This window comes from Maylandia zebra, linkage group LG10, assembly GCF_041146795.1.
Source record: "Maylandia zebra isolate NMK-2024a linkage group LG10, Mzebra_GT3a, whole genome shotgun sequence".
NCBI classification, from domain to species: Eukaryota; Metazoa; Chordata; class Actinopteri; order Cichliformes; family Cichlidae; genus Maylandia; species Maylandia zebra.
In genome coordinates, this window is record NC_135176.1 from 8,722,821 (window position 1) to 8,747,853 (window position 25,033).

General features: G+C 38.9%; 1 protein-coding gene across 6 annotated transcripts; it reads right to left on the reverse strand.

The window, feature by feature from the left end:
- Window positions 1-394: 394 nt before the first annotated feature.
- Window positions 395-24,931, reverse strand: zc3h12b (zinc finger CCCH-type containing 12B). Of its 6 annotated transcripts, none has more exons than XM_076888983.1 (6): window positions 24,447-24,928; window positions 9,965-10,762; window positions 9,685-9,824; window positions 9,363-9,597; window positions 8,991-9,097; window positions 395-8,901 (listed from the first exon to the last, which is right to left on the reverse strand). In XM_076888983.1, exons 2-6 carry the CDS (start codon window positions 10,597-10,599, stop codon window positions 7,478-7,480), a joined length of 2,541 nt encoding a protein of 846 aa, XP_076745098.1. In that variant the 5' UTR covers window positions 10,600-10,762; window positions 24,447-24,928; the 3' UTR covers window positions 395-7,477. The 6 variants fall into 6 exon arrangements, with proteins under 6 accessions (XP_076745098.1, XP_004557448.1, XP_004557449.1 ...); XM_004557391.4 differs by lacking the exon at window positions 24,447-24,928 and adding an exon at window positions 15,873-16,103; XM_004557392.2 differs by lacking the exon at window positions 24,447-24,928 and adding an exon at window positions 15,819-15,892.
- Between the last annotated feature and the right edge of the window lie 102 nt (window positions 24,932-25,033).

Below are 25,033 nucleotides of genomic sequence, written 5' to 3' on the forward strand. Positions count from 1 at the left end.
CTTGTTTTCTTTCTCAGCAGGTGATCCAGGTGATCGATATATGCATTTTCTTTTTCTTTTTTTCTGCCCATTCTGTTGGTTTTTGTTTTTTGCCCTTCTCCCCCGTCCCTCTTCTCAGCTGTTTCTCTTTCCCTCTTTCTTTCTCCCCTTCTTTCCCCCAGTCAAGTCTGTCCCGTATTCAGCAAGTGAAAATAAAATAAACAATAAAAGGTGAATCAAATGGACCATTACGGCAAGGCTGGATGGTCAATTTGGTAAAGTAAATCCATTGGGCATCTTTCTTTGCCTTTAGACAATAATTCTGATGGCAAAAGAGCCAAACGGGACAGGAAATAAATAAATAACACGGTTGTTTCTATAATCAACCACCTCATTAAAAAGAGATAAAACACAGTTGGAACAGAATTCTGCTTTATTTATGGAGAGAAACACAGTTTGTCATTAAGACTTACATTTTGTTTGAGCCCACAGACCCAAAGAGTCTATTTTCGTATATATTAGTCTATAAAAGCAATGCTTTCTAATCAGTGTGAATTACAATACTGCAGATCATCACAACACAAAAAACTTGTTTTATATTTCCCTTTTTCACATGGCAGACACAACGGTCTATTCAAAGGTGAGACCTACACATACTTCAGAAAGGTGACCACTGCATTTCTCAGTATTAGAAAACAACCAAGTCTGCGATTTAAAATGTTTGTGTGTTTAACCTGAGTATTACACTGTATACTGTATATGTACAGTCCTGTTTATATGCGTGTACCTGTTGTCGTGACATTTCGTACGCCAGCATTCCATATGGTCGCACAAACTGCAAGACATCAAGGGCCGAAAACTATTTGAATCAATAATCATGACAGTTATGAGAAGTGTACACATCAAAAATCACTTTGGTCTTGATTTCAGCCAACAACAGATTCTGATATAATACTGACAATATCCGTGTTAACACATTGAAAACGGTGCTAATCAAATGCAAACTGGCCTCGGATAACAACATTAATAAATTACAATTGGTGAAGAATTCAGTACTGAAAGAATCCACTATTCAACACACCTCTGCTTTGTTAACATAGAGGGTTAGTCATTAAATCAACAGCCAAGCATTCTAAGAAAATTCCAGTTTCAAAAGCATCTTTCAAGACCGATAAAGATCAAACACAAATCAGAGTGAAAACTCGCACTTTATTACAGTCACTAATGATACTGCAGTCTCATTCTTGCCAATGGTGTGGATGGTATGTGGTGACATCAGTTGGCATCCAGACATCAGCCAATGATAGACTGCAGATTTTGTATCGTGCTTTTAACCATTTTTAAACTGCCAGGCTATGCACTGATTTGCGTTTGTTGTCTAGTTACCCTTTGCTTACAGTGTGTGAAAAAGAAAACCTTTGTCTTCGAAAATATAGAATACATTGCATGACAACCCGTGTGCTGAATCACAAGATTTTTTTTTTCTATTTGTTTTTTTTAAACAAAGCCACCCAAGAATAACTTTGGCATATTTTATTCAGCAAAATATATCCAAAAATATTTAAATTCCCATTTAAATAGCATAAAGACATATCAGATCAGATGAAATAGATGCACACGTTTACAACACAAAATTATTTTACTTAAAACAAGTTAAATACCTGTTACATTTACAGATTGCGCTGTAAAAGTGCTGTTAAAGTATTTGCCCCTTCTTGATTTTTTTTTTATATTTGTCACAGGTACATGATCAAACTAGTTTTAATATTACACAAAGATAACCCAAGTAAATACAAAATGCAGTTTTTTAAATGACTATTTAATGTACTAAGCCAAAGGCAGGTTTGGCTAGCTTTTTAAATTGAATAAACAAAATCGTCATTTAAAAACTACATTAAATCACATTTGTTTGATCTGAAATGTTTAAATATGACAAATATCCAAAATCAAAAAAAGAATTAAGAAGAGGGCAAATACTTTTTCACAGCAGTGTACATTTAATGTAATTTTTTATTTATGTTTTTATATATATATATATATATATATATATATATATATATATATATATATAACACTATGTACAGAGAGGACACGATGCTTACTGCTGTACACAGGGTATCTGTGCACGTTTATGTAGCACATAAATGTCCCTGTAATTTAACTACTGTACCCAGTATAAGAATAAGTACATACCAGTGGGCTACTCCCAGTGACACACAGTGTCACAAACATTATGGCATTGTTTTTTTTCCCCCTTTATTTAAACAAAACTATTTTCATATTATACATTTCATATTTTGTTACATTCAAGGTATAGATACAATTTGTATCAACAAGCAAAAGTCAATTCTAGACATTTGTAACTTAGCTGTTTGCGGCACTTAGAAAGGAAGGGAGAGGATTAAAAACCACCATTATGGTCTGTAACATTTATCCAAAGCAACAACAACAACAACAAAAAAGAAGAAAGATTAGTACATTGAAAGTATTTAGCAAAAATAATGAGGTTTTTATTTTTATCCTGGAAGTAGTCCATTGCCAAACAAGTTTCCAGATTTAACACAAAACATAACAACAAACCCAGACCATTTGCTTTTTGGTGGATTTATGCTGTGACCTACATCCTACATTACAGTTACTGAGTACACGCACAATTTAGCTCATGGCCAATGGACTATTCCAGTGTTCATGTTGAATATGGACCTCAATAAGGTTAAATATTTCTAAGTGAAAAAGGCAAATGACTGATCTTAATTTGGTGCTACAATTAGCAATAAAGCCAATTTTTGTTGTTGTTGTTGTTTTATTTAGAGCAGTTTCTTGTAGCATACAGCGCTTCAGTGTTTTTGCAAAGTTTTCCAAAGTTTTTGGAGCATAGATCAATTCAATTATTTCAAAGGGAAAGGATGGCACGCAAACTTTTAGCCAAATGCCAGAAACAACCTTGACAGCAGCCTTGCAATCTGATTGTTTCACATGAAGAAACATTTAGGCAGTTTGTTTCACCTTCTCATGAACAGACAGCTGGCCTAACGTAGCCTCGTCTTTTTTCATGAAAAACAAAGTCAGCAAAGCCCAAAAATAATTTTGGGCAAAACACATTCGACAGTTTTTTTTTCTTTATGTCTACATATTACGGTTCTAGCTAAACATTACAAAGAAATATATATATATGCATCTTTAAAAGCACCACCAAGGAGACAAGGTCAGGCTCACATAATTAGCCTTGTTAAAGAGTAATACCACTCAGTTTAAAAATTCATGAACACGTTCAGAGAATAAATGACAAATAGACAGCTTTGTGATAGTCTGGTGCAGCTTCGTTTTCTAAAATACAAGCTAAACATTAATTTATAGCGTTTTTAATCATTTATTAACATAATGAAGGACACAAACTATAAACTGACACCAAATGTATTTATGTTGTTTGTTGAAACTCAATTGAATCTGTTACAAATGAGCCTTTAACCACTGTGCACTTTAATAGCAGGTCTAGGGGTTACCATTCCTGAACCCTGAAAATAAGTGGCATTTCCCTTTAAACGCGCTAGGAGGATGGTTGTGCTATATGGGCTGGCTTTACATAGTACAACTTCTGCAAGTGTATTGTTTGAAGCAGAATAATACCAGGCCTCACCGCCTAGTATAAGAAGTCAGATACCAAACTTAGTACCCAACATCATCATTTTTAGGCTTGATAAAGGCAGAAATTTTTCAAGGCCTGGTTCAACACTTTCCAATCAACATTACTGTTACAAAAACCACGAGCAAATCAAGAAAACAACTTCGTTGAGTACTTTTTAATATTGCGACATTTGTCTTTGGCTACAGAGACACCCTTATGGAAAACAAATACCTTCTGAAGTTGCACCACATGAATCCAGCCTGTTAGCTCGCTGTTCGAACACTCAAGGTGCATAAAGAGGATATTCACAAAAAGTACAAAGTTTTGCAATGCCATCTTCATGTCTCAACCATAAATAACTAACTTTAAGGTACTACATGTTACATGTAGGAATTTCACAAATATATCTATATATAACTACTAGATCAGAGTACACTTTTGCCAGTAACCGCTGGTTTTGGCAGGAAAGACTTAAAATTAGAAAAGTGAAAGCATCCTGAGAGCAGTGTGCTGCAAGGCACAGCCAAATCTTTCTACAATCCTTAGAGACCAGCTGCACGTATGTGTATTGTACATCTGTATATTAGCAGTCCAGCCTCCTATAAAAAGCCATACAGAAACTTTCATCTCCAACATGCTTTCAAGCATTCACAGAAATGTATTTAATATGTGTTCATTCAATTTTTTGTTATTTAAACCTAATACTTTACAAAATATCAGAATATTTATTTTACTACCAGGCCTAACTATTTAAGCCAGATCCTCAGAGTTATCTGATAAATAACTTCAGTTCAGTCGGTATCAGAATTCCGTGTGCAAACATTTAACTGTGATAGTAAACACTGTTTCCATCTCAAAGAATATACTTCTACAACTTCCAATGTCCCTACTAAAGTCACATCATAGCCAGGAGCAATGAATTCTCAGTTTACCACATTTACATGCACATGAGAGGAAGCTGGAAGTCAGGTAACAGCATAAGATTGGATGACTTATTTAGGTGCACAGGAATATTGACGCAGTAAAAAGTCTCCTTTCTGCAGTTTCAATCAACTTTGCCATATTTTAAGTGCATGTACATTATATAAGAAATTACTTTCTACAAGAAAATATTTCTTACAGGGGCAACTGAACTAAATGTAATGTGAGGAGATGTGCTCTATTATAGGGGAGCATGTTTTACTGCATGCATATTTCCATCTAAAAACCTTCTTAATGTTAGAAATGCACTTGTTCAATTTAATACACTAAACCACTTCATTTAATATTAAAATCCATAGATTTGTTCACCACACACTGGACTAGACTTTGGATATAATAACTTTAGATGCAGTAATCTTGGATTTTTGCTAGATAACTGCCACAGTGATACCACCTTCCCTGGCTTAGGTGTGTCATGGACATTAGCACTTGATGACTTAAAGTGAAGACAACAATTTTCTTTTTTTTATTAATCATAATTAGGTAACTGACTAAAGCTCAAATGATCACACTATCAAGGTGCATGTAAAAGTAGTTAGAAAATAAATTGACTTGCACCTGAAAACAAACTGCTCCAGCGGCAACTTGAACAAGTCCAATAGAACTACTGCGTGAAACAAAGATACTTTGAATACTTCACACTGAAAAGGATTAGCACAACAGATATGACAATTTTATAAAGAGGAAAATCCTGGATGTAGCATCCAATAAAATCAGACAGCTAACTATACAGTACACTATATAAACTATCCAAACACATATGCTCTTTTTATACTATAATCAAATTGATCCTGTGAACTAAAATTATTTTGAATACTGACAATATATAAATTATTTTTTTTGGCATTATTTAGCAGCTTATAAATGACTTTGAAATAATGGCTTTTCTGTTATCATATGTACATGCGCACATATATACAAGTCAAATAATTTTTTTGGCTTGCTTTGTGCACTGTCAAATTCTACCAAAATAGTAGCTTTGTTAAGTGAGGCTGAGAAAATATATCTCTTTAGATACTGAGATAGTGCTTTACATTTGAAATTATGAGGCTTCAATGACAAAGACGTTCACCGAAACCAAATGGACAATGAATAAGTGTGAGGTCACTCAGATATAAGGCCATAAAATGTCATAGTTCATGCTGTGAGGTATATACCTACCTCCCTCTTACTCATCTTCAAAATAAATCCCCCCCCCAAACAAACAAACAAACAAACAAAAGAAAACTAATCATAAATATTATTTACAGCAGAGGCAGACTGCATGGTTACTAATAGTTCCACTGCATCAGAAACACTTTAAATGCCTTTCATAACGCATTCAAAGCACCTGAACAGGATCTTCATAAAAATGTGGGAGATAGGACCATGTAATTATTTCCCGTGCTGATATTTACCTAACTCGTTTACTCATTCAATTGTTCACACTGATACGCGCATTCAATATTACAGAAATTAATTACAATTACATTAGGGTTCACTTTAGTCTTAAATTATGATTGTAAGCTGTCTACAAACAGAACCCAGCAATACAATTCTAAATGAAATAAACACGTTCACTTCTGTAAAATACAGTAACTTCTGGAACTGTTTGATGGTTAAAATCAAGTTTAAAGTAATATTTCAAATGTCCAATTAGTATTTTTATGACTTCATCTCAATACAGATACATATTTTAAATACCTCTTGCTAGCGATATCAAATAAAGAAGTAAATGACTGAATTCATTTTATTAAGTCATTTTATTTTAAATCTAAACTACGAATCCTTGAGGCCAAGTCCATAACATGTAACTGTTTCAATTAGATTGATTGTCATTTTAACTGACTTTATTTTAATTTTTTTTTTATTTGTATTCTTTCACTTATTGTTGCATGTGTGTTGTTGCTGCCTGTGTTTGAGTAATTTCTGTAACTGTGAGACATCTGCTGCTGCCTATCTTGGCCAGGTCTCCCTTGAAAAAGAGGTTTTTAATCTCAATGGGATCTTCCTGGTTAAATAAAGGTTAATAAATAAATAAACTTCCTTAGTTTTGTTACTGTGTTTGCCAACTAATGCTAACTAGCTAGCAAGCTTGTCGATTAGCTCACAAGTGCCAATATCAAGCTGTTGATTTGAAATGAAGAAATAAATGATGGCTTTTAGTGTTTTTTGGTCTTTAAAAGATTGCTCTCTGAATTAATCAGCCAATTTTAATTCCTATAATAAACTGTCTTCTGTGCTTACAACCTACCTAGAATGTTAGCTTGTTAGCTAAGTGGCCTTTGCAGCCTTATAATAAAAGGAAATCTAAAAGTTTACTTTATCTGTGTTGTGTGTTTCACGGAGTTCATTTTTAATGACTTTTACAGCTAACAAGAGCAAAAAATGTTAATTCTGTTAACAGCTTTTTACCTTGAAAGCTGAACACTGATTAAAAGGTGACAGGTGGTGTCATCTGTATATATAAATACATATGAGTTTAGATTTCATTATTTTACTTTATTTCACACATTACTTTATTTATATATTTTACAAAATGGATTGAATATTTCATATTGTTTTCAGCCTCTACAACTTTGTACAACATGTAACATCATTTAAATTCAGTACTGCCAAAGGTTAACGACAATACAGGAATTACCTTTCATGTTAAACAGACACTGCTTCCCTGTTCCTGCTCAGGTAGTATGAATACGTTATGAACCAGATTTCTAATAAGGTGTTGGCTTGTATCAGCTACACCCCACTTCATACAAAAATGTCCTCTATCCTACCAGAAACATTTAAAAACAACTAACTCCTGAGGGCAGACATTGCACATGGAGCAACATTTAACATGTGCCTATCTTTGCAAAGAAATCCTCATTTCTCTTATTAAATCCATTTTGAAGGTTTCATACAATTAACTGTTCAGTGGCATGACCTCAGTTTTGTAACAATGACAGCGGCAAGTTGCTGCGGGTCTGTCAAATGAGGGTTCTTCTCCATTACAGCGTGGACTATGTAGGCAGGAAAGATGTTACAAAGGTTCCTGTATGTTTGATACTGGTGGTCTGGGATAGCATACCGCTCTTGGTGTTCAGCTCCAGATGGGGCCTCCCATGGCGAGTTCCAGATTTGTTCCATTTTGTCTGGCATGCTGCGGACCATCACCCGCTCACAACATGGCATCAAGCTGTTACTCAGTGGATATGAATGATATTCATAGGACTCATTACCACAAGGGAGAGGGTCCCAGCTTGCATGCTGCTCACGGCACAGTGGAGGTCGCCTCTGTCTCATTGGGTTGCTATCATATAGCCTTGAATCCGATATGCTGTCCATACGAGTCATACCTAGCGAGCGTGTGGGTTGTGAGGACAAAGGTGGGAGAACATTCTGAGTTAGGGGATAATCTCCAGGACAGCTGGACCTGGCTCCCACTGCAGCATGCTGGATATGTGGTGCTAGATGAGACCCAGCCTGCTTACGTAGGCCTTGCTTGGGCTCCTCTGGTCCGTAACTCTGTACCCTAGTCAGCGCTTCATGACGAAACCCGTGGGAGAACGCTTGCATCCTAGTCTGTGCGGGAGACTGCTGCTGCCCCTTCATACTCTCCTCTAAGCTACTGTCCACAGAGCTTGGGTACAGGTCCCCATAAGACGAGAACGAGTCACTGTTTGAATGGCTGAGGCAGGATTCAGGGCAGTGGCTGGGGTTTCTCTGATACACATGCTCGTGCTCCATGCTACAGAAACTGTCAACATTATGCATGCTGCTCATGCTCATATTTGAAAAATCACTGTGCAGTGAATAATAGCCATGGTCACTAACTGAGTCATACTTTGGGAACTGTTCACTATATGTTACAGAGGCGCCATGACTATTAGTAACTAAAATAGGAGGGTACTGTACACTAGACATGTGCTCCAGAGAACTGTGAGAAAACTGCAAAGAACCTGGCACTGGGCTGCTGGCTGATCGTGTGTTCAAGGCACCAGCTGCGTGGCTCTTGGCTGGCTGCATTGTGGGCACACTGAGAGCAGACACGAGGGAAGGCACTGAATTTGTCTCAGACTTCCTAATGGCGGACAGTGCCTCTGGAGGTTCGCAGGCCACTGAACGAATGCTCGGGTCAGACTGACGTTTGGGTGCCACGCGTTTGGCCTCAGAGCTGCTGTCCCCCTTTACTGTTGCTGGACCAATCCCACATTTAGCTAAAGCCCCTTCACTCATTGTTTTCACTGCAGACAATTTGGCAAAAGCCCGTAGTTCATCAGCCACGGAGCGCTGTGGCTGGTTGACACGCTCTGGGTGATAGTACTTGCACTTGTGTCCATATGTGCATTTTTTCCCTTGTACAAAGAAACGGAAGATTAAGTTAAGAAAATCAAACACATTGAATACCCAGACAGAATAGCAGTATTTTGAAGAAAGAACCTACCATAAGGGCAAGGTTGTTTTTTGTGCTCTGGAACAACGGGGCGTTTGCGCAGGAAATTTTCTAAGCTTGGTCCATGTCTTCCCAATGGATCATCAGGTGGCATAAACCTAATAGCAAAAATATTTATTATTAAATGCAAAACTGTCTACCACAGAATAGAATTCAAAAACTCCTATTGTCTATTATAGATCACAATATAAAAATGCAACAGTTCATGCAACATATATAGTCTTTATTTTGTTGATTTATTTACATAAAACAACCCCGACACGTTTCTAAAAAGACACTTTATTTGTACAGTCTAAAGTGGTATTCATGAAAGCATTTTACATAGTATAGCTATGCCATAAAATGACAGTAACAGTTTCTTACTTGTCATTGACAAATGAGTACATTAGGAGTCGCTCTTCTATAAATTTCTTCCATTCTGGCTTCTCATTTTGCAAGTCTCTGTAGTTGTCATTTGACACAATAATTCCATCAGAATCATAAGCCAGCTTCACTATGAAGCGATCATCATAGCACACCACTCTCCTGCCTTGAACTCTCCGAGACGGGGTGAAAACCAAGATCTTCTCTTTCTCCAGCTTGCGTAAGATTTCTTGATCTGAAAGAGGAATACTGAGTGAGTTTATGTGCATCAGTTTGGTAACGGTTTAACCAGTGTTATGATGTAAGGTGAATGCACAGTCACCTGCGATGAGGGCATCAGGTCTTGACTGCTCCTTTCTCCAGGCTGGAACAAACACAGTGATGTCTTTGTGTCCTTTCTCCAGAAACCATTCAACAGCAAGCTGGATGCCACGACAAGAGAACACCTCTTTGTTTCCGTGGCTATCAAAACATAACAGTATTAGGTTTAGTTAACTTCATGGAACAGCTGACTATTAAAGGAAAATACTTCAGGACAATAAGTTTATTCTGCACAGAGCACAGACCAGTTCAATGTGAGTCTAAGTCTCTGTGTCCCTCACCTCATTGCCACATTTGAGCCATCGATGACGATAGGCCTGAGGTTATCAAAACTATCCACAGATTCCTCTTCCACTGACACTTCGGGACTAACAGTCTCTTTAACACAGGGGGAGCGTGATATTGACGTGGCTGTACTGCTGCTGCAAGACTGGTTTTCAGGCTCTGCTTTGTTTCCGAGCCGTACTAACTCGGCAAGAACATCGTTAATAAGCGCAGCAGACCCTAACTTGTGGAGCACAGTTTCAACCTGCTCTCCTGAATAGCCCAACTTCAAAGCAAATTCCATCTTAGTCTGGTACTCTCGCTCACTGGCGGGCTTAGCCCCTGGTGCTGCATTGGTCTCATCCTCACGAAAGTCTTGCGCAGTGCTACTCTGGGAAAAACTGGGCCGATCAAGGCATGGGGAGCGACAGAGCTGTCGGTGGGGTTTTGTTACAGCCAGTGGCTCCCTTCTCTTACAGCTACTGCTGTTCACCTGAACCCTCCGATGTTGCTGCTCTTCCGATTCGCTATCTGAGCTGCTTCCATCCTCAGACTCGTCAGTGGCATGCTGCGCCTCGCTTGAGTCAATGTTCTCCTCCCTGCACGGGCGTTTTTCCATTTTGAGCTTCTCCACCATGGACCATGCTGTCATCACGTTTGTCTTGACACCCCAAATTTCCACTCCATGCTTCCTCACCTCCACCACAACCAGCTAATCATGCTAAGGGATGGACTTTTAGCACTGCAGGCTTCTCCTCCAGGCCAAAGGGTTACGGCCTCTACTGTGTGAGCAGGTAAAATCAAATTATGTAATCCTGCAAGAAAGCAACAAAAATAAGGGTCAATATGTCTCTTTCATCAATCATTTTTTTTCCTGAGCACCTAATCTGAAGTTGGACCAAAAAAAGACACTGGGGGAAGATACCAGAATGAATCTAACAACGATATAGTAAGTTTGGCCCCTCCTTTCCTAAAATGGGGGTTTTTGTGTGGCAACTATGGCTGGTCCACATTTGAAGACAAATGTTATTTTATCTTATTTGACGAATATATATATGCATTCCTGTTGTTTGTGACAACTTATAAATAGAAATCATGAGTTGTTAAAAGGGAGTTTTCCTTCCCGCTGTTGCCAAGTGCTTGGTCAAAGAGGGTTGTTTGATTGTTGGGTTTTATCTTTATTATTGTAAGGTCTTTACCTTACACTATAAGTGTCTCAAAGCGACTGTGCTCATATGAAAATGCCCATTTCAGGGCTTTAGAACAGGAGTTTGTAAACCAATGAGTGATGTCAATCTTTAGTACAATCTGTGGTATGGAAACAGAACCACTGGATTGCATGGCAGATTAGGAGGGTCCCATATCAGAGATTTGCTTTTGGTTCCAGGATGGTCCAGCGTAATACTAACTTAGAAGGTATGGCAGATTTTCAGTTGTAAGTACAGTAGGTGCTCCCAGCTTTCTTTTATACATAATAAAGGTAATGTTGAAAGGTAAAGTAAGTACTTGAGATTATTTAATAGAAAACACTAAGAATACTAAACTCAGAAATATATATCAAATTAGTCTATAATTATGTCTTCTAACAAATTCCAATAAAACCTGGGAAAACGCTTTTGAGCCCCAGTCTTCTGCCCCTACTTGTGGTAGACCAGTAAGTTCTCCACCAGCAAGAAACAATACCATCTGCAGTAAGTGACTGAATTATTCAGGCAAATGAAGCACAATAATCACACATGCTGACTGGTCTGCCTGACACTGCTATATGAGACACTGGATTCTTAATTAGCAAATAACTGCCATGGGTGGGTTTTCCCCTTAATTATGATGCTGGGGGCCACAACTGCAATGTTTTTACTCTTTACCCTTTCAAAGCCTACTAGGAGTAACCGTTGAAGCCCTTTTCTGTCACATTTCAGGCCTGCTTATAGAACAAAATGACTCAGTATCAGAAGTTAATAATGAAGTCAGAGATCACACTAAGTGTACTGGGGAGATCCTCATATATCATCTTTATGGGGTGAAAGAGTTAAAGCAGCGCTTGTTTTTGGTAGCCGTCAGGCATCGTTACTCATTGACAAATGGAGGAACATACTGAACTTTTCCTACTTCCCTCCAACAACAAAAAAAAAATCATTTTATTTTCACTTGAAATATCCCCAAACTATACTTGACTATAAAATTATAACTACAAAACTATGCTTTATTGCATTTTTAATGAAAAGTAACATGTCACACACACAGACCACTAATTCATAAAAATCTGACCACCAATTATGTATCTTAAGCAGTAATTACAAACTACAGCAAAGCACCTGACAAGGTGTTGCATTTATAAACTAAAATTACCAATAAACCTAAACAGATTTGTGTATATTTCTTTGCTTATTTTCATGTAGCATACAGATACAACAATCTCAATTTTTGGACAAACAAAAGCCAAAGATATAAACATTAAAGTGTCACTGATCTCTTGCCTAGTGCAAAGTCCTTCTATTTTTCTGGTTTTAAAATGAAAATCACAGCATTCTGGTTAAAAAAAACCCAAAAAACCCCAAAACTATCCCCCCCCCCCAAAAAAAACCCCCATACAAATCACACAGGTATTTAAAATAAACACCATATTTTAACTTCATAGCAACATTGAAGCCAGACATACATGGGGTGTAAGTACACGAGTTAACATAACCTAAGAGAAGTGTGGGCTGAACAGTGTAAGCCTGCACCACTAATCCCCTGACAATCAATCTGAATTGAGGAGAATTCCACAGGGAGCAAAGCTGTTTTATGGTAAAGCACTGCGGGGATTTTGGGGTGCTCGGAGTCTAAACCACAACACGCTGCCAACGGCTCAGAGTGCACATTGTTTTTACACATGGATATTGATAATCAAATAAAGTCCATGGTAAGCACTCTACTGAACACACACACACACACACACACACACACACACACTATACTACACTTTCCCCCCAGTCTTGCAGAGACAGTACAGCCAGCTTCGAGCTTCAAGAGGCACAGCCCATGATGTGAGTTGCTTAGCAACACAGCCTTGTCATCAGCTAACTCTTTTTTACCAGTCACGACTAACACAAACACAGCTCATCATCTCTCTTCACGCAGCCAGTAAATGCAGAACACCACAGCTGCGATACAACTCTACATCAAAACTCATGAAGCGGTGATTTAAAAAATTTTAAAACTCACATTTAGACCTTTGTTTGGGGTGAGCATTATAAAAAGAAAAGCCAGTCTTGGCATTGTGAAAATTGACTGAATCATTTGTCTGACTCTAAGCACTGGCTCATGTAATAACACTTCGTCACTGTATTGGCAAAACACTGCACAGGCACCGACATTCATGGGAGCTACTTTGAAGGTCAATCTATGGCTAAACAAGCATACCTTGTGATGTCAGTGTTTTGTGTAGGCTTACTGCATCAATAGAGCCTAGTCTCATTCCTCATCACTACTTGTGTAAGGACAGAGAACAAACCATGGTTTGAATATCTAAGCACGCAGCTGTAAGAAGGACGAAGGAGAGGGCGATGAGGCACTGTTGTGGAACTTCTAGGATTAGTGGCAGACACAGTACAAAAGCTCACACAACCCACTGTCATTTACAACATTTTATGAGCACATGAATACGTGTTTAAAAAGAGCTAGAGCTCTTTCAATCCTTTCCCTTCCACCTCCAGATTCACAGGCTTAGTCTCAGCAAGACCTCCAGACTATCCCTGCACACACACAGGCTCATGCAGATCTGTTTCATAGCAACAAGTGAGGCAGGCCCGTGAAGCCATCTTTCGTGAAGCTGACCCAACATTAGTATCCAGAACAAACCAGGAATAAACTGCAGTACACAGCAAGCTGGTGTTACATTTAATGCTTGTGTTGTTATACATCTTGAAATCAAGGCTGACGCCTTAAACCACCAGCTAAATCACCAGTGTGATAAAGAAAATAAATTTAAAATTGTTACTTTGGTACACTTTTCCATTACTTTACATAGAACTAAGAAAACATTACATCTTTCGATCCTTGTTCTCATATTTTGTGGTTTTGCTAAACACAAAATGTAAATACATAATCAGCACGGCCAGTTTCCAGAACTCTGTGTAAATATACGTCCTACATACTCCTTCAACATACTCCACCACCCCAAAACTGCAATAGGAAGATGCTCTACATCTGTGGCTCACCAATTAAAGTATCAAAAATCAATAGAAGACAAGAAGACAACATGTGCATATTATTTGTACTAGCATAAGGGTGTGTAACAATGATCTGGAACTGTATTGGAAATAACTTCATTTAGATTTTTTTTTTTACTTGGATATGATTCAATATAAGAAGGAAATAAAATGTCATCCAGGGAAACCAGTGAAGAAAGATAAAATGTCATTTCCTCACTAACCCTGATCAGTGTTTCAGACATCTGATGTATAGCAGGAAGAATTAATGCTGGTTGGCACTACATTTCCACAAGCTCTAACAGCAGTTTTCACTGCAAAAAAAGAAGAAAAAAAACAACAAAACAAACTTCAATTTAAATTTTAAAATGTTAATTTCTTCATCATATGGCCTAATCATCAACTTTCATCAAGTTTTCAGCAGTTATCTTAGTGGATTCCTGTCACTTACAGTTACAGTTATAATCCATGGCAAGCAGGAAGGAAGGTGTTTCTTCCAAGTATCATCATTATTTATAGATTGCTGTGCTTAAAGACACAAGAGTGTTTCTGCTTCATGCAATCATTAAACAAAACTGAATTATAACAAATTATAGTGATACAAACAAAAGTATAAATCATGAAAATATGTTCAGGTCTTTAAAGCATGATCCCTCTTCCCAGCAAGTTAAATTTTGTATATTATTAACCACTTAAGGTCCAACCAACTTTGGTCTGCTGACAGAATTTTTTCTTAACCTGTTTTTTTAAATGCATTTTTACAATTCAATTCAATTTTATTTATATAGCGCCAAATCAGACTTTTACAGACTCCTCTATTTAATCCTGTGTTTCATGAACGCATCCCAACACAAACACACACTAAGCTGGACAGTGACAGCAGACAAAATAACATGTGACGACTGAAGTCCATTTTCAGATTGATCAAGTTTTTGCCTCTACAGGAAACAAACTACATGACTTGTAACTAAGGTTAAAATGGAACATGAATCCTAGTGACCCTCCTGAACTGCTGAATGAACTTTGGTGGGCTGTGTGTGTGCAATGATTCTGCTAACAAGCTGACACGTCAATACAAAAACCTCAAGTGCTTGATATCTTTAGCGACAGCATCATGAGTTCAGAGGGATGAAAGGAAGGTTAAACAACATGTCATTATAAGACAGTTTGTACTTACAACGCATTCTTTACAATAGCGCTGTAACATGACCACTGCACAAGACGTCGTCTTTGAAAGTCAGTTTGATTCAAGAGAACTGCTTTGACACCCTTAGGCCCCGGGCTGTGGTTAGCATACGCTAGCAAGCCAGTCTAATCAGACAACTGGAGTCAACATTTTCGCTACATAAAAACAACAGCTTGACAGGGGTTGTCCTATTCGTCAATGGCTTGAGAACGGCCGAAAACGCCTATTGCAAGCTACAAGTTAACCAACAACCTTGTCAATGAAGCCAGGTCTCTTATTTGGTTAACGGTAGCAACGCTAGGTAACGCGACTGAGCTAACATAAAGCCATCTCAGAGGCATCACAGGGTAATATGCTAACGTGAGTTAGCTTCAGTTGCTGAGCGTGTGCTAACATTTTTGCCGGAATACTATAGTAACTTAAGGTAAAGTTGACGCTCATTTAACATTTCAGATGTAACTAAAACAAAACCAATACGTTACGATGCCTTACATATTCTGCACGTATATCACCGCCATCGCTGAATTCAAACGATGCTCATCTCACCTTGTTGCTGTCATCCTCCTCGCCTGTAACAGTTATGTTTTGCTGCCATTGGCGCTGTCGCAGTTTGGTCAGGGTTGCCAGATAAGGCGAAGGAAACAAGTAACCTTAACTGTGAAAAGCCACCAGGGTCAAAATAGCCAATTTCTTCCTCCTGCTCTCTCAGCATGCGGTTTTATCAAACATTCACGATGCTTTTTTTCCTGGTTGCGTGTAGTGATAGTTTGAGAACTGTCGTTATTCCAAAGCAAAAACACAAAAGCACACTTGTTTTCGTTGCCTTCTGAAAAACATTCTATGACGAGAAGCTCTTTATTATAAACACCGATCAAGGTGTTATTTCTTATAAGAAGTGCAATGTAGCCCAACTGCCCTGTTTTTGTTGCATTGAGTGACTTACTATTGTCATGTACTTTCAATAGCGTGAAAGTAGCGTGTCAAGACTCTTAAGTCACCCTTTTCTTTATTTGTTGCTAGGATAATGGAAATTGAGTGTAGAAATGTACTTAAACATGTGCAAACATAATTGGAAATATACAACAGGGCAAATACTGAGTTTGTTCATTTCTAACAAGCTTGAATGTCAATATTTATTTTTCAACACAACCTGAACACTATTAGGCAGTTTTCCTGTAACTTTATAAGTAGTCTTCAGAAATAGTTCTCCAGGCTTTTCGAAAGGAATTCTGTTCTCTGTCAAGATGATCACACACTGCTTTAGTAATTTTGAGGTTCCAGTTTTGGGAAGGCCAATCAATGAGCTATATAGTCGTTTTGTTTTGAATCATCCAGGTACGCTTTTACTGTATTGGAAGTGTGCTTGGGATCATTGTCATGCTAAAAATGAATCTGTTGCCAATTAGTCACTTTCCAGATGGAATTGCAGGTGGATCAAAATCTGACTGTACTTCTCTTTGTTCTTAATTTGACAATACCTCCAACACCACTATTTGAAATGCAGTTCCAATCCACAACACAGCCTCCAGAGTGTTTTACAGATTGCTGTAGATACCCACGGTTGTACCCCTCTTCTGACCAGATGCATCAGTCAGGTTCTATGTCGGGTTCCATGCTGGACGTTTTCCCTACTTCTTAAGGACATGATATTCAGGCACTGTCCATCTGCAGTAGATCATGTTTAAGGCCTACCACTTATTCTTTTGTCCTCCACCTGTTCTGTTTTAAAATCTTGTAAGGAAACATAAGAGTGCAAGAAAACAAGAGGAGTGAAAATGGAAAACGTTTTGGCTTCTTTATTTTTACCTAAGGCAGTGTTTCCATTTCAATAAGTAACAGATTTTCAAGAGAAATTTCCCACTGTAACATGAATTGAATATAACTGTAAAACTATTACAAAAGAAAAACAAAAAAGGAATTTGCAATAATCCGGAATACATGTTACAGTGTACAAATAGCTTAGGATATAAATACAAATTCTCTGACATTTCTTTTAATATTACTGTTAAAAAAAATCTATGACAATCATCTGACAATTTAACCTCTGACTGAACAAACAGTAATGCACAAGAAACTGATACATGGACAAAATAGCAGTTTATATTAAAAAGAAAAAACAAAAACTAGGCCATTTGTTCATTCTGCAAGCTTACAGTAGCACAAATATGGAGTGCAACATTTTAGTAAGAATTCTGCACTTCACAGGTGGTCAAGCTGTTGTAAAATAAGCCAAAAACAAAACAGCACACACACACAAACACAAAAAAAACTAAACAGAAAAAAAGGCCAGATTGGATTGTCAGTCTACAAACATTAAGCTTGTGGCTGATAGTAGCTTTTTCCCTTTAATTTTGTTGCCTCTAACCATTTTTTTAACATATTTAACTTCTTAGCTGTTTCTACACGCACTACTGCAGAACATTTTCACAAACAGGGTATCTGCATGTCAAATGTGCTATACAAATAATGTAGCTTTGCTCTGCAAAGCTATCTACAGTATGTAAAGCAAATAGCAGCTGAAGCATGAACTATGACTGTCTGTACATTTCTAATACCTGCTCATCTTGTTCTGGATCTGGTAAGAATTACCTGCATTTTGAGATTAAGATAAAAATAGAAACAGCTTAATGTGATTCATATATACCCCATGGAGGTGCTTCTCTCTAACACTTCTTTTTGGCCTTTCCTTAAACCAGTATGGCAAAAAAAATAGCATAGAGGGACTAACATAACTCTCATGAGAGCAATAGACTGTGGAAAAGCAAGAAAAGGAAATACAAACATAAGCCGGCATTAAAAGCATAAGCATTCATGTGTTTAGAGGCAACTGGCAAAGTAAGCAGGACTTGGTCAGCCTGGACACCAGGCTAATGAATACCCACTAAAACGAAGTATGACATTATTGTTGAGGCCTGGATGCCGAGGCTACACGTGGGCATGAACATTCTAGTGAAATTCAATAGCTTAATGAGATGATTCGATACAAATGCAAATGAAACAACTACTCCCTTAAATGCCTTTGATGGACTACCATATATGTAACCAGTTTGACATAACCTACTGTTCACTGTGCAAATGCAGAAAATTCAGAAAAATCTGAATAAAGTCAGAAAAATCTGACTTCCGAGCACTGTGCTAATGATGTCACACACTCCCAAACTTCATTCCACTTCCATTCTATCACAGTGTCAACAACCTTTCAATGGAAGCAGTTGTGCAAATAAAAATTGAACCATTCCTCCATTGGTTGACCATAAAAACACTCGCTGGCAAATATACATGTTATAATAACTGTATGACTGAAAAATTGAGAGCCTTCCACTTCAAGGTTGCCTCAGGAAGATTGTTGCAGGCTACAGGTCACACCACATCCCTCGGTGTTCTTGTTTCACTGATGGTGGACATTTCATCCTTAGACACACATGTGCTCAGAGGACTCTCAGTATGAGACATTGCAACCTGGTGACTTTTACCACACTGATTATAGGATTGCAAATTAGTGGCAGTCTGACAAAAAACGTTGTCATCAATATCATCGGCTACGTCCTCCATCATTCCAGAATAAACAAAAGTGCTATGAGGTAAACAGGACTCTAACTGCAAAGGAGGGTGGCACTGTCTATTGTAAAGCTCAGTGTTTGGTGAAAGTAAATCACAGGAGATGCTGTCCGACATATTAGAGCAAAGACGCTGGGATTCACTGCTGGATGTGACAGAGAATATCTTGTGTTTATGTACTTGGGTTTGACTGAGACTCTGCATCTTTTCACTGATTTCCCCATCTGTCAGAGGAAGGCTTAAAGCCATTTCTGACCTCGTTTGCCATGATAAGGCCATAGTGTTGCTGCTGTGTCGAACTTCTGATGCAGACACGACTACATTCTTCTTGTAATATGGTGAGGCATCTCTCTCCAAGTCCTCTTCTGTCTGAGGACAGGAAATGATAGCATCTCTGTTCTCTCTGTACGAGTCAGGCATCTTCAACTCAAGGCTTTCTGTGTCCAGAGACCTACTTCTCCTCTCTAGAGACAATGGGTTAGGCATGGACTGACTGACTCTTGTAAGGCCGAGGTGCCGTGGGAGACTGGCAACCGCCCATGTATTACTGATCATGTTCTGTTCATATAGGTCTAACATCTGATAGTCACATTCAGCAAATGCATCCTTTTGTAGGTAGCTTTCCTCAAATTCCTGATAGGGCGATGAAATGTCCTCCTCCAGTTCCATGTGAATCTGCTCATCATATTCACCTTCATTATGCATATCCACTACATCAAACGTGACTATGGTAGGCAAGGCCTCCACATTTGGAGTGATGGCAGAATTTGTCTCCAAGTCATCCACATTGTCGTGCAAGTTGCTCAACATTTGAGTGTGTTTTGTGAAGTCCACGAGTGCCTGTGAAAAACACACAGTTTGCCCATCGTCCATGTCGTTGTTAGAATCTTCAGACGGAGAAGTGATATTTCGGTACGGTAAAGCCACAGGCTTGTTTTCCTCGAGATGTTCCTCTTTGGGTTCACAAAACGTTTCAAAGTCTGGGTCAGACATGCTTTGGAATGATAAGCTGCTATGCCTTTTCTCAGTGTCAGCATTTATGGATTTGGCTCTTTTTTCGCTGGAAGCAAGCACATCTTCTTTTTGATCATATATATGCAGCTCTATATGATCTACTCTGACTGAAGCTTGGGCTTTTGTGTTCAAGTTACAGTTTTTATTCATAGCGATTTCTGGCCGACAAACCACACTGTGTGCCAACTCCAAGGAGTTACTGCATGTGCTGGGCATCTCCAGAAAATCATGAACTTTATATAATTCTGCACTTATTTGTAATTTGTTCATTTCTGGGACAAAGGCTGAATCTGTAACATCAGCTGGTTGACTTGAATAGTCACCCAGTTTTGAAATGGGAAGTTTGGATTTGCTTTCATAACGTGGGCTCACGAGACTTTCGTCAGGCGCAAAAAGTTCATAAAGGGCATCGCCGCTGTAACTGTCTCTGGGTAGCCTTTCTGTTTGAAATCTGTCCGTTTTTTCTCGTCCTTCCTCTGGCCCTGGTGTAGTTGAATCATAGTAGCCCTCATCACTATTTGGAACTGACTCCTGATGCTCACTTTGAGGAGTTAATACATCAGCAATTGAGGAGGAGTCCATGCCACCGGCTTGCTGTCCGCTGCTACTATTCAGCAAGTCCATATTGTGGGATGTCGTCAGCTCAGCAGTCACGTCTGTGTGGTCTTGATTGCAACTGTAGCAGACCTCCTTTGAACTATTGTTCCCCCAGAAATCCTGAAGACAAGTTTCATCCAAATCCTCAGGCGAGGCCATTTCTTCGCCGCCTCCCTGATAAGTAAGATAACAAGAAGCCCTCTTTCCTCCATTTCTGCTCCTCTCTCCAGAGACTGTACTCTCTGTGATGCTGTCGTCTTCTTGATCTGCAATGATGTCCCCGCAGCCGGTGAGGGAGTCGAAGCTTTTCAATGACGCGACATCCCCAAAAATCATGTCCAGTTGATCTGTTGAGCCAGCCGGTGTTTCGGACGCCTCCGACATCATCTGAAGTTTCAGACAGGGCTCGCTATGTCCTCTAGCTGGCTCCTCATACTCACTGGAGACTACGGCTATCAAATTCATTTCCTCCAGCTGATCATCACTCACCTGCTCGTCAACCTCTGACTTTGGGCTTTCTTTCTCCAGACTCCTCTCTAACACTGTCTGCACATTGGCCTCATTACGTTCAGGACCAATGGAAATATCACTTGTGACGTCTACAAAATCAGGCACATTGGGTTCAGATCCCAGGCACTCTGTGACAAACTGGCTGATGTCCCGGACAACAGGCACCTCTTTCTTGCAGTGAGGAGAGGACATTGCAATCACTTCAGTTTTAGCCAATCCATCATTTCTGTGATTTCTGTGATGCTTAAAACTGTGAAAAAGACTCCTCAAACCCTTTTTTTGCCGACCAAGAGTCAGTGATTTCTGCTCAGCAGCAGGATGACTACATTCATTGCTACAACTACTGTGGAGCTCTCCCACAGTGTCCCTCTGGCTGTGGTACTCAAAATCTCCAGCTGAGGCATACCCGCTTCTTAGACCATCATCCTGACTGACTTTGCACAGCCCGTCATGGGTTTTGCTTTTGCTGATCCCTTTCTTAGTGGACCACTTGTTCTGATTTTTGCTCCTTCCTCCAAAAAAGCTTGGTAGAATACAGATACTTTTACGAACTCCAAAAAATGTCAAGGCAGTCCTCCTGAATTTTCCAGATTTTTGAGATTTCACTGTTGCATTCATGGTGTCTGGCTGAAGCTCTCCCACGACGTCATCTGGGTAACATCTTGAAGGCTCTTCGGAGACTGATGGTAAATTCCTGGTATCACTTGGTGGCTCATCAACACTGCGAGAAGCCATGGCTAGCACAGTCACAGGAGCACAAGTTTGATAAAAGGCACAATAGCTGAAGTTTAGAAAGCAGCAGATGGGATGACTGCTGTGAACTCCTCCATCTGATGAGTCCTGTATTGCAAAAATTAAGACAACAATCAATACCCCAACACTGACATTTAAACATTTATCAAGGTTTCTACTGCCTAAAACTGTATGCCTATCCTGATTGCAAATTTTTTTTCTTTCTCTATTTTTTTTTTAATTTTATTCTTTTACATTTTTGCATTTGCAGTGCATTCCCCTTACCATTTAATTGCAACTTTAACTCTGTAAACAGTGTTCAGGTAGGACAAAGGGGAGGTGGGTAGGGTTGGGATGTGTGCAAGAGCTGCAGAGAAAACCACATAAAAATGCAATGCATCTATGCCCCAGAGGGCTTTCTTTTTGAGATTGTGAACATTTCCTTCCTCTGAAGCAGACAGTGTGGTAGAGAGCTACAGTGGACCCATTGTATCAATTCAAGTCACTTGGAATCCTCATCACTAAACTGTTCTCTACACGCTTTAACTATCAAGGGAACATCCTCCCATCTTCAACCACTGCTGAGCTACATGAAAGTGGAAAGAAAATGCACTTCCACTCCCACCAAAAAGTACTAAGTGGAGGGTTAGCAAATAGAGTAAAATAAATCTTAAACACATAGAGCCATGTTGAATTTAACAGTAGCATTTATGGGTTTTATTACAGTACAGGGGCAGTCCTTTACAGTTCAAGGAATGCATTACCTCTTTGCAGTTTGTGATTTTAGTCTTTTACACTTAATCCTGTTTCGTTAATGTTAAATAGCTGTGCTGTTATTTGCTAACTGATTTATTTTTCTCAATTTAATCTTGAGTGCAGGGCAAGCTAGCAAGTTAAGCTCTCCTTGCAACATGGCAAATTGAACCTCCCCCACCCTAATTCAGATGTGGCGTTTGGAACTATTTTGGTTTTCATGTGACGTATGACCCTGAAGGTAAGCGCGTCATGGACAAAAGTAAAACAGTATGTTGGATGTGCCAGGAAATGCTCAATTACATTGGTGGGAACTAGTGTGTTATCGCAGTTAGCTCGTTAACGTGTTGGCCATCCAGCCCCAGGCACGGGGCGATCCGCGGTAGCTCGTTAACTTGCCGTGTTGTGGCGTTAACGTAATTTCAACGAGATTAACGCTGACAGCACTAGTGGGAACGCAACGAATATGACTGCACATTTACTCCGACATCATCCTAGTGCAAAGACAAGTGGAAGCAGACAAAAACAACAAGCACGCATGCTACAAACTTTACCTGAGTCATATAGACAGCCGTTAGCACATGATTCTCCTTATGGGGACCTGATATGTTTAATATGCTGCTGAGAATATAGCCCAGAAGAAGCGTATAGTATAGCTTTTATTTCTCTGTAATAAACTCTCTTTTCCAAAGATGAGTGATTTCTCGATCAGATATATATATATTTTTTTTTATTACTTTGTTGTTTCAGCAACATTAAATTTAAAAACTGTACTTTTGAGTTAAAATATATATTTATAATTTTAATAAATGACAAATTAAAAAGCATGAACATTTTTTTTGTATCGAAAAAATATCGAACCGTGAATTTTGTGTATCGTTGCACCCCTAATATATACATGCATACATACATACATACATGCACACACGTATATATCACCACAAACATCTCATAGTAACGTGTTAGAGTGGTGATCATTTGGTCTTGTTTGCAGCCACAGGACCTAAACTCTGTTTACCAAAGTATTCTAGAGATTAAGATCTAAAGCTTGGTTGGGGCTGGTCGTGCAAAAAAATTAAATAAATACATTAAAAAAAAATCACAAGCAAGACAATGCATCTACAACTCAAAGACTGTGGAAGAAAAACAAAAAAATATCTACATGTTACAATAGTCCAGTCTAGACCTTAATTTGACTCAAATGCTGTAAAGCTCAAGAGAGTAGCAAAATGAAAGAAGGCAAAAAGAAGAGTGGAACAACATTTCTTGTGTTTCAATGATATGAGACATCGATGAAGTCATACAGAAAACCATTACTTAGTTACTCTTGCTAAAGCTCCCTCTATGTCTCTTACAGACTTCAGGTGCTCAATAAATAAATAAATACACACATATGTATTTATTGTGGCGGGCCTTCGACCAGGGTTGCATTTAAGATGTATCCCACCAAGAAAATTGTTTCTTTCTACTTATGTTAAAAATAACATTTCTGTTTGAGGGGGAAAAAACAACTGATGAATTCAGCCTTCTATTAATTATATATGAACTTTCGTGACTGAAAAAGACAGATATAATTTAAAAGAAAACTGAGCTGAGCTAAAACTATGCCAGCTTACTCTGAGTCAGAGTTGGCGTAAGAAAAAAAGCTAAACGCTACAGATGTGACTTTTCTGCAGCTGTGCGGTTGCCATGCCACAATAAACACTAGCGGCGAACGTTGGATCAAAGACGGCGATTTAACCTTTTTTTTTTTTTTTTTTTTTTTTTAAAAAGAAAGGTTAAAAAACACTTCAAATGGTAGCATTTGCAATGGAAAACGCCAGCGACTACACATAGCCTAAACCTATTTGTAGCTGCTGCAAATATAGACCTTGGCTTCCATATCAACTAAACTAACGACAACGTTAGCCAAGTAACATAATAGTGGTTGGTGAGTCATGAAGTAAACAAACTTACCAGCTAAAGCCACATTCTGCCGTTGTTGGCTCTTCGACCAAGAGACGAAGTTAGCTCTCAGTGCATCGTTTGTGCTAACGCTAAGTTGGCTTGAACTTTGAGAAACAGCAGCCTGCTTGTGGTCGACGGTGGCCCCAGAGTAGCTTTAACCAGACATAGTTTCATTTATTTCCAGGTACCGTTAGCTAGTTGGGGGTGCTCTGCTAGCAGCGTTAACCGCACTCACCAGTGTGTCCTCACCAGTTTGTGATAATATGACTCACTAGTTGCTAGCGGTAGTAACGTTAAACCACACGGCAGCAGCAGTGTACTGGAAATACACGCAGAGCAGCCGACCCGGGATGAGATTACCGTGTCTAGTTTAGCCGCATGCTGCATTAAGGTGTTCGCCCCTTCAAAGAAAACAAACTGCATTTAAATCCTGGATGATGACTTCCTCTCTCGACTTGTTGGGTAATTTTCCCAAATCTCCTTTTCACAAGTCTCTTCGGCGCATATTAGTGACGACACACGTGTGTATCGCAGGGCGTAGTAAAATCGATGAGTAAAATCTACACGTATTTCTCAAATGATATCGTTGCACATTT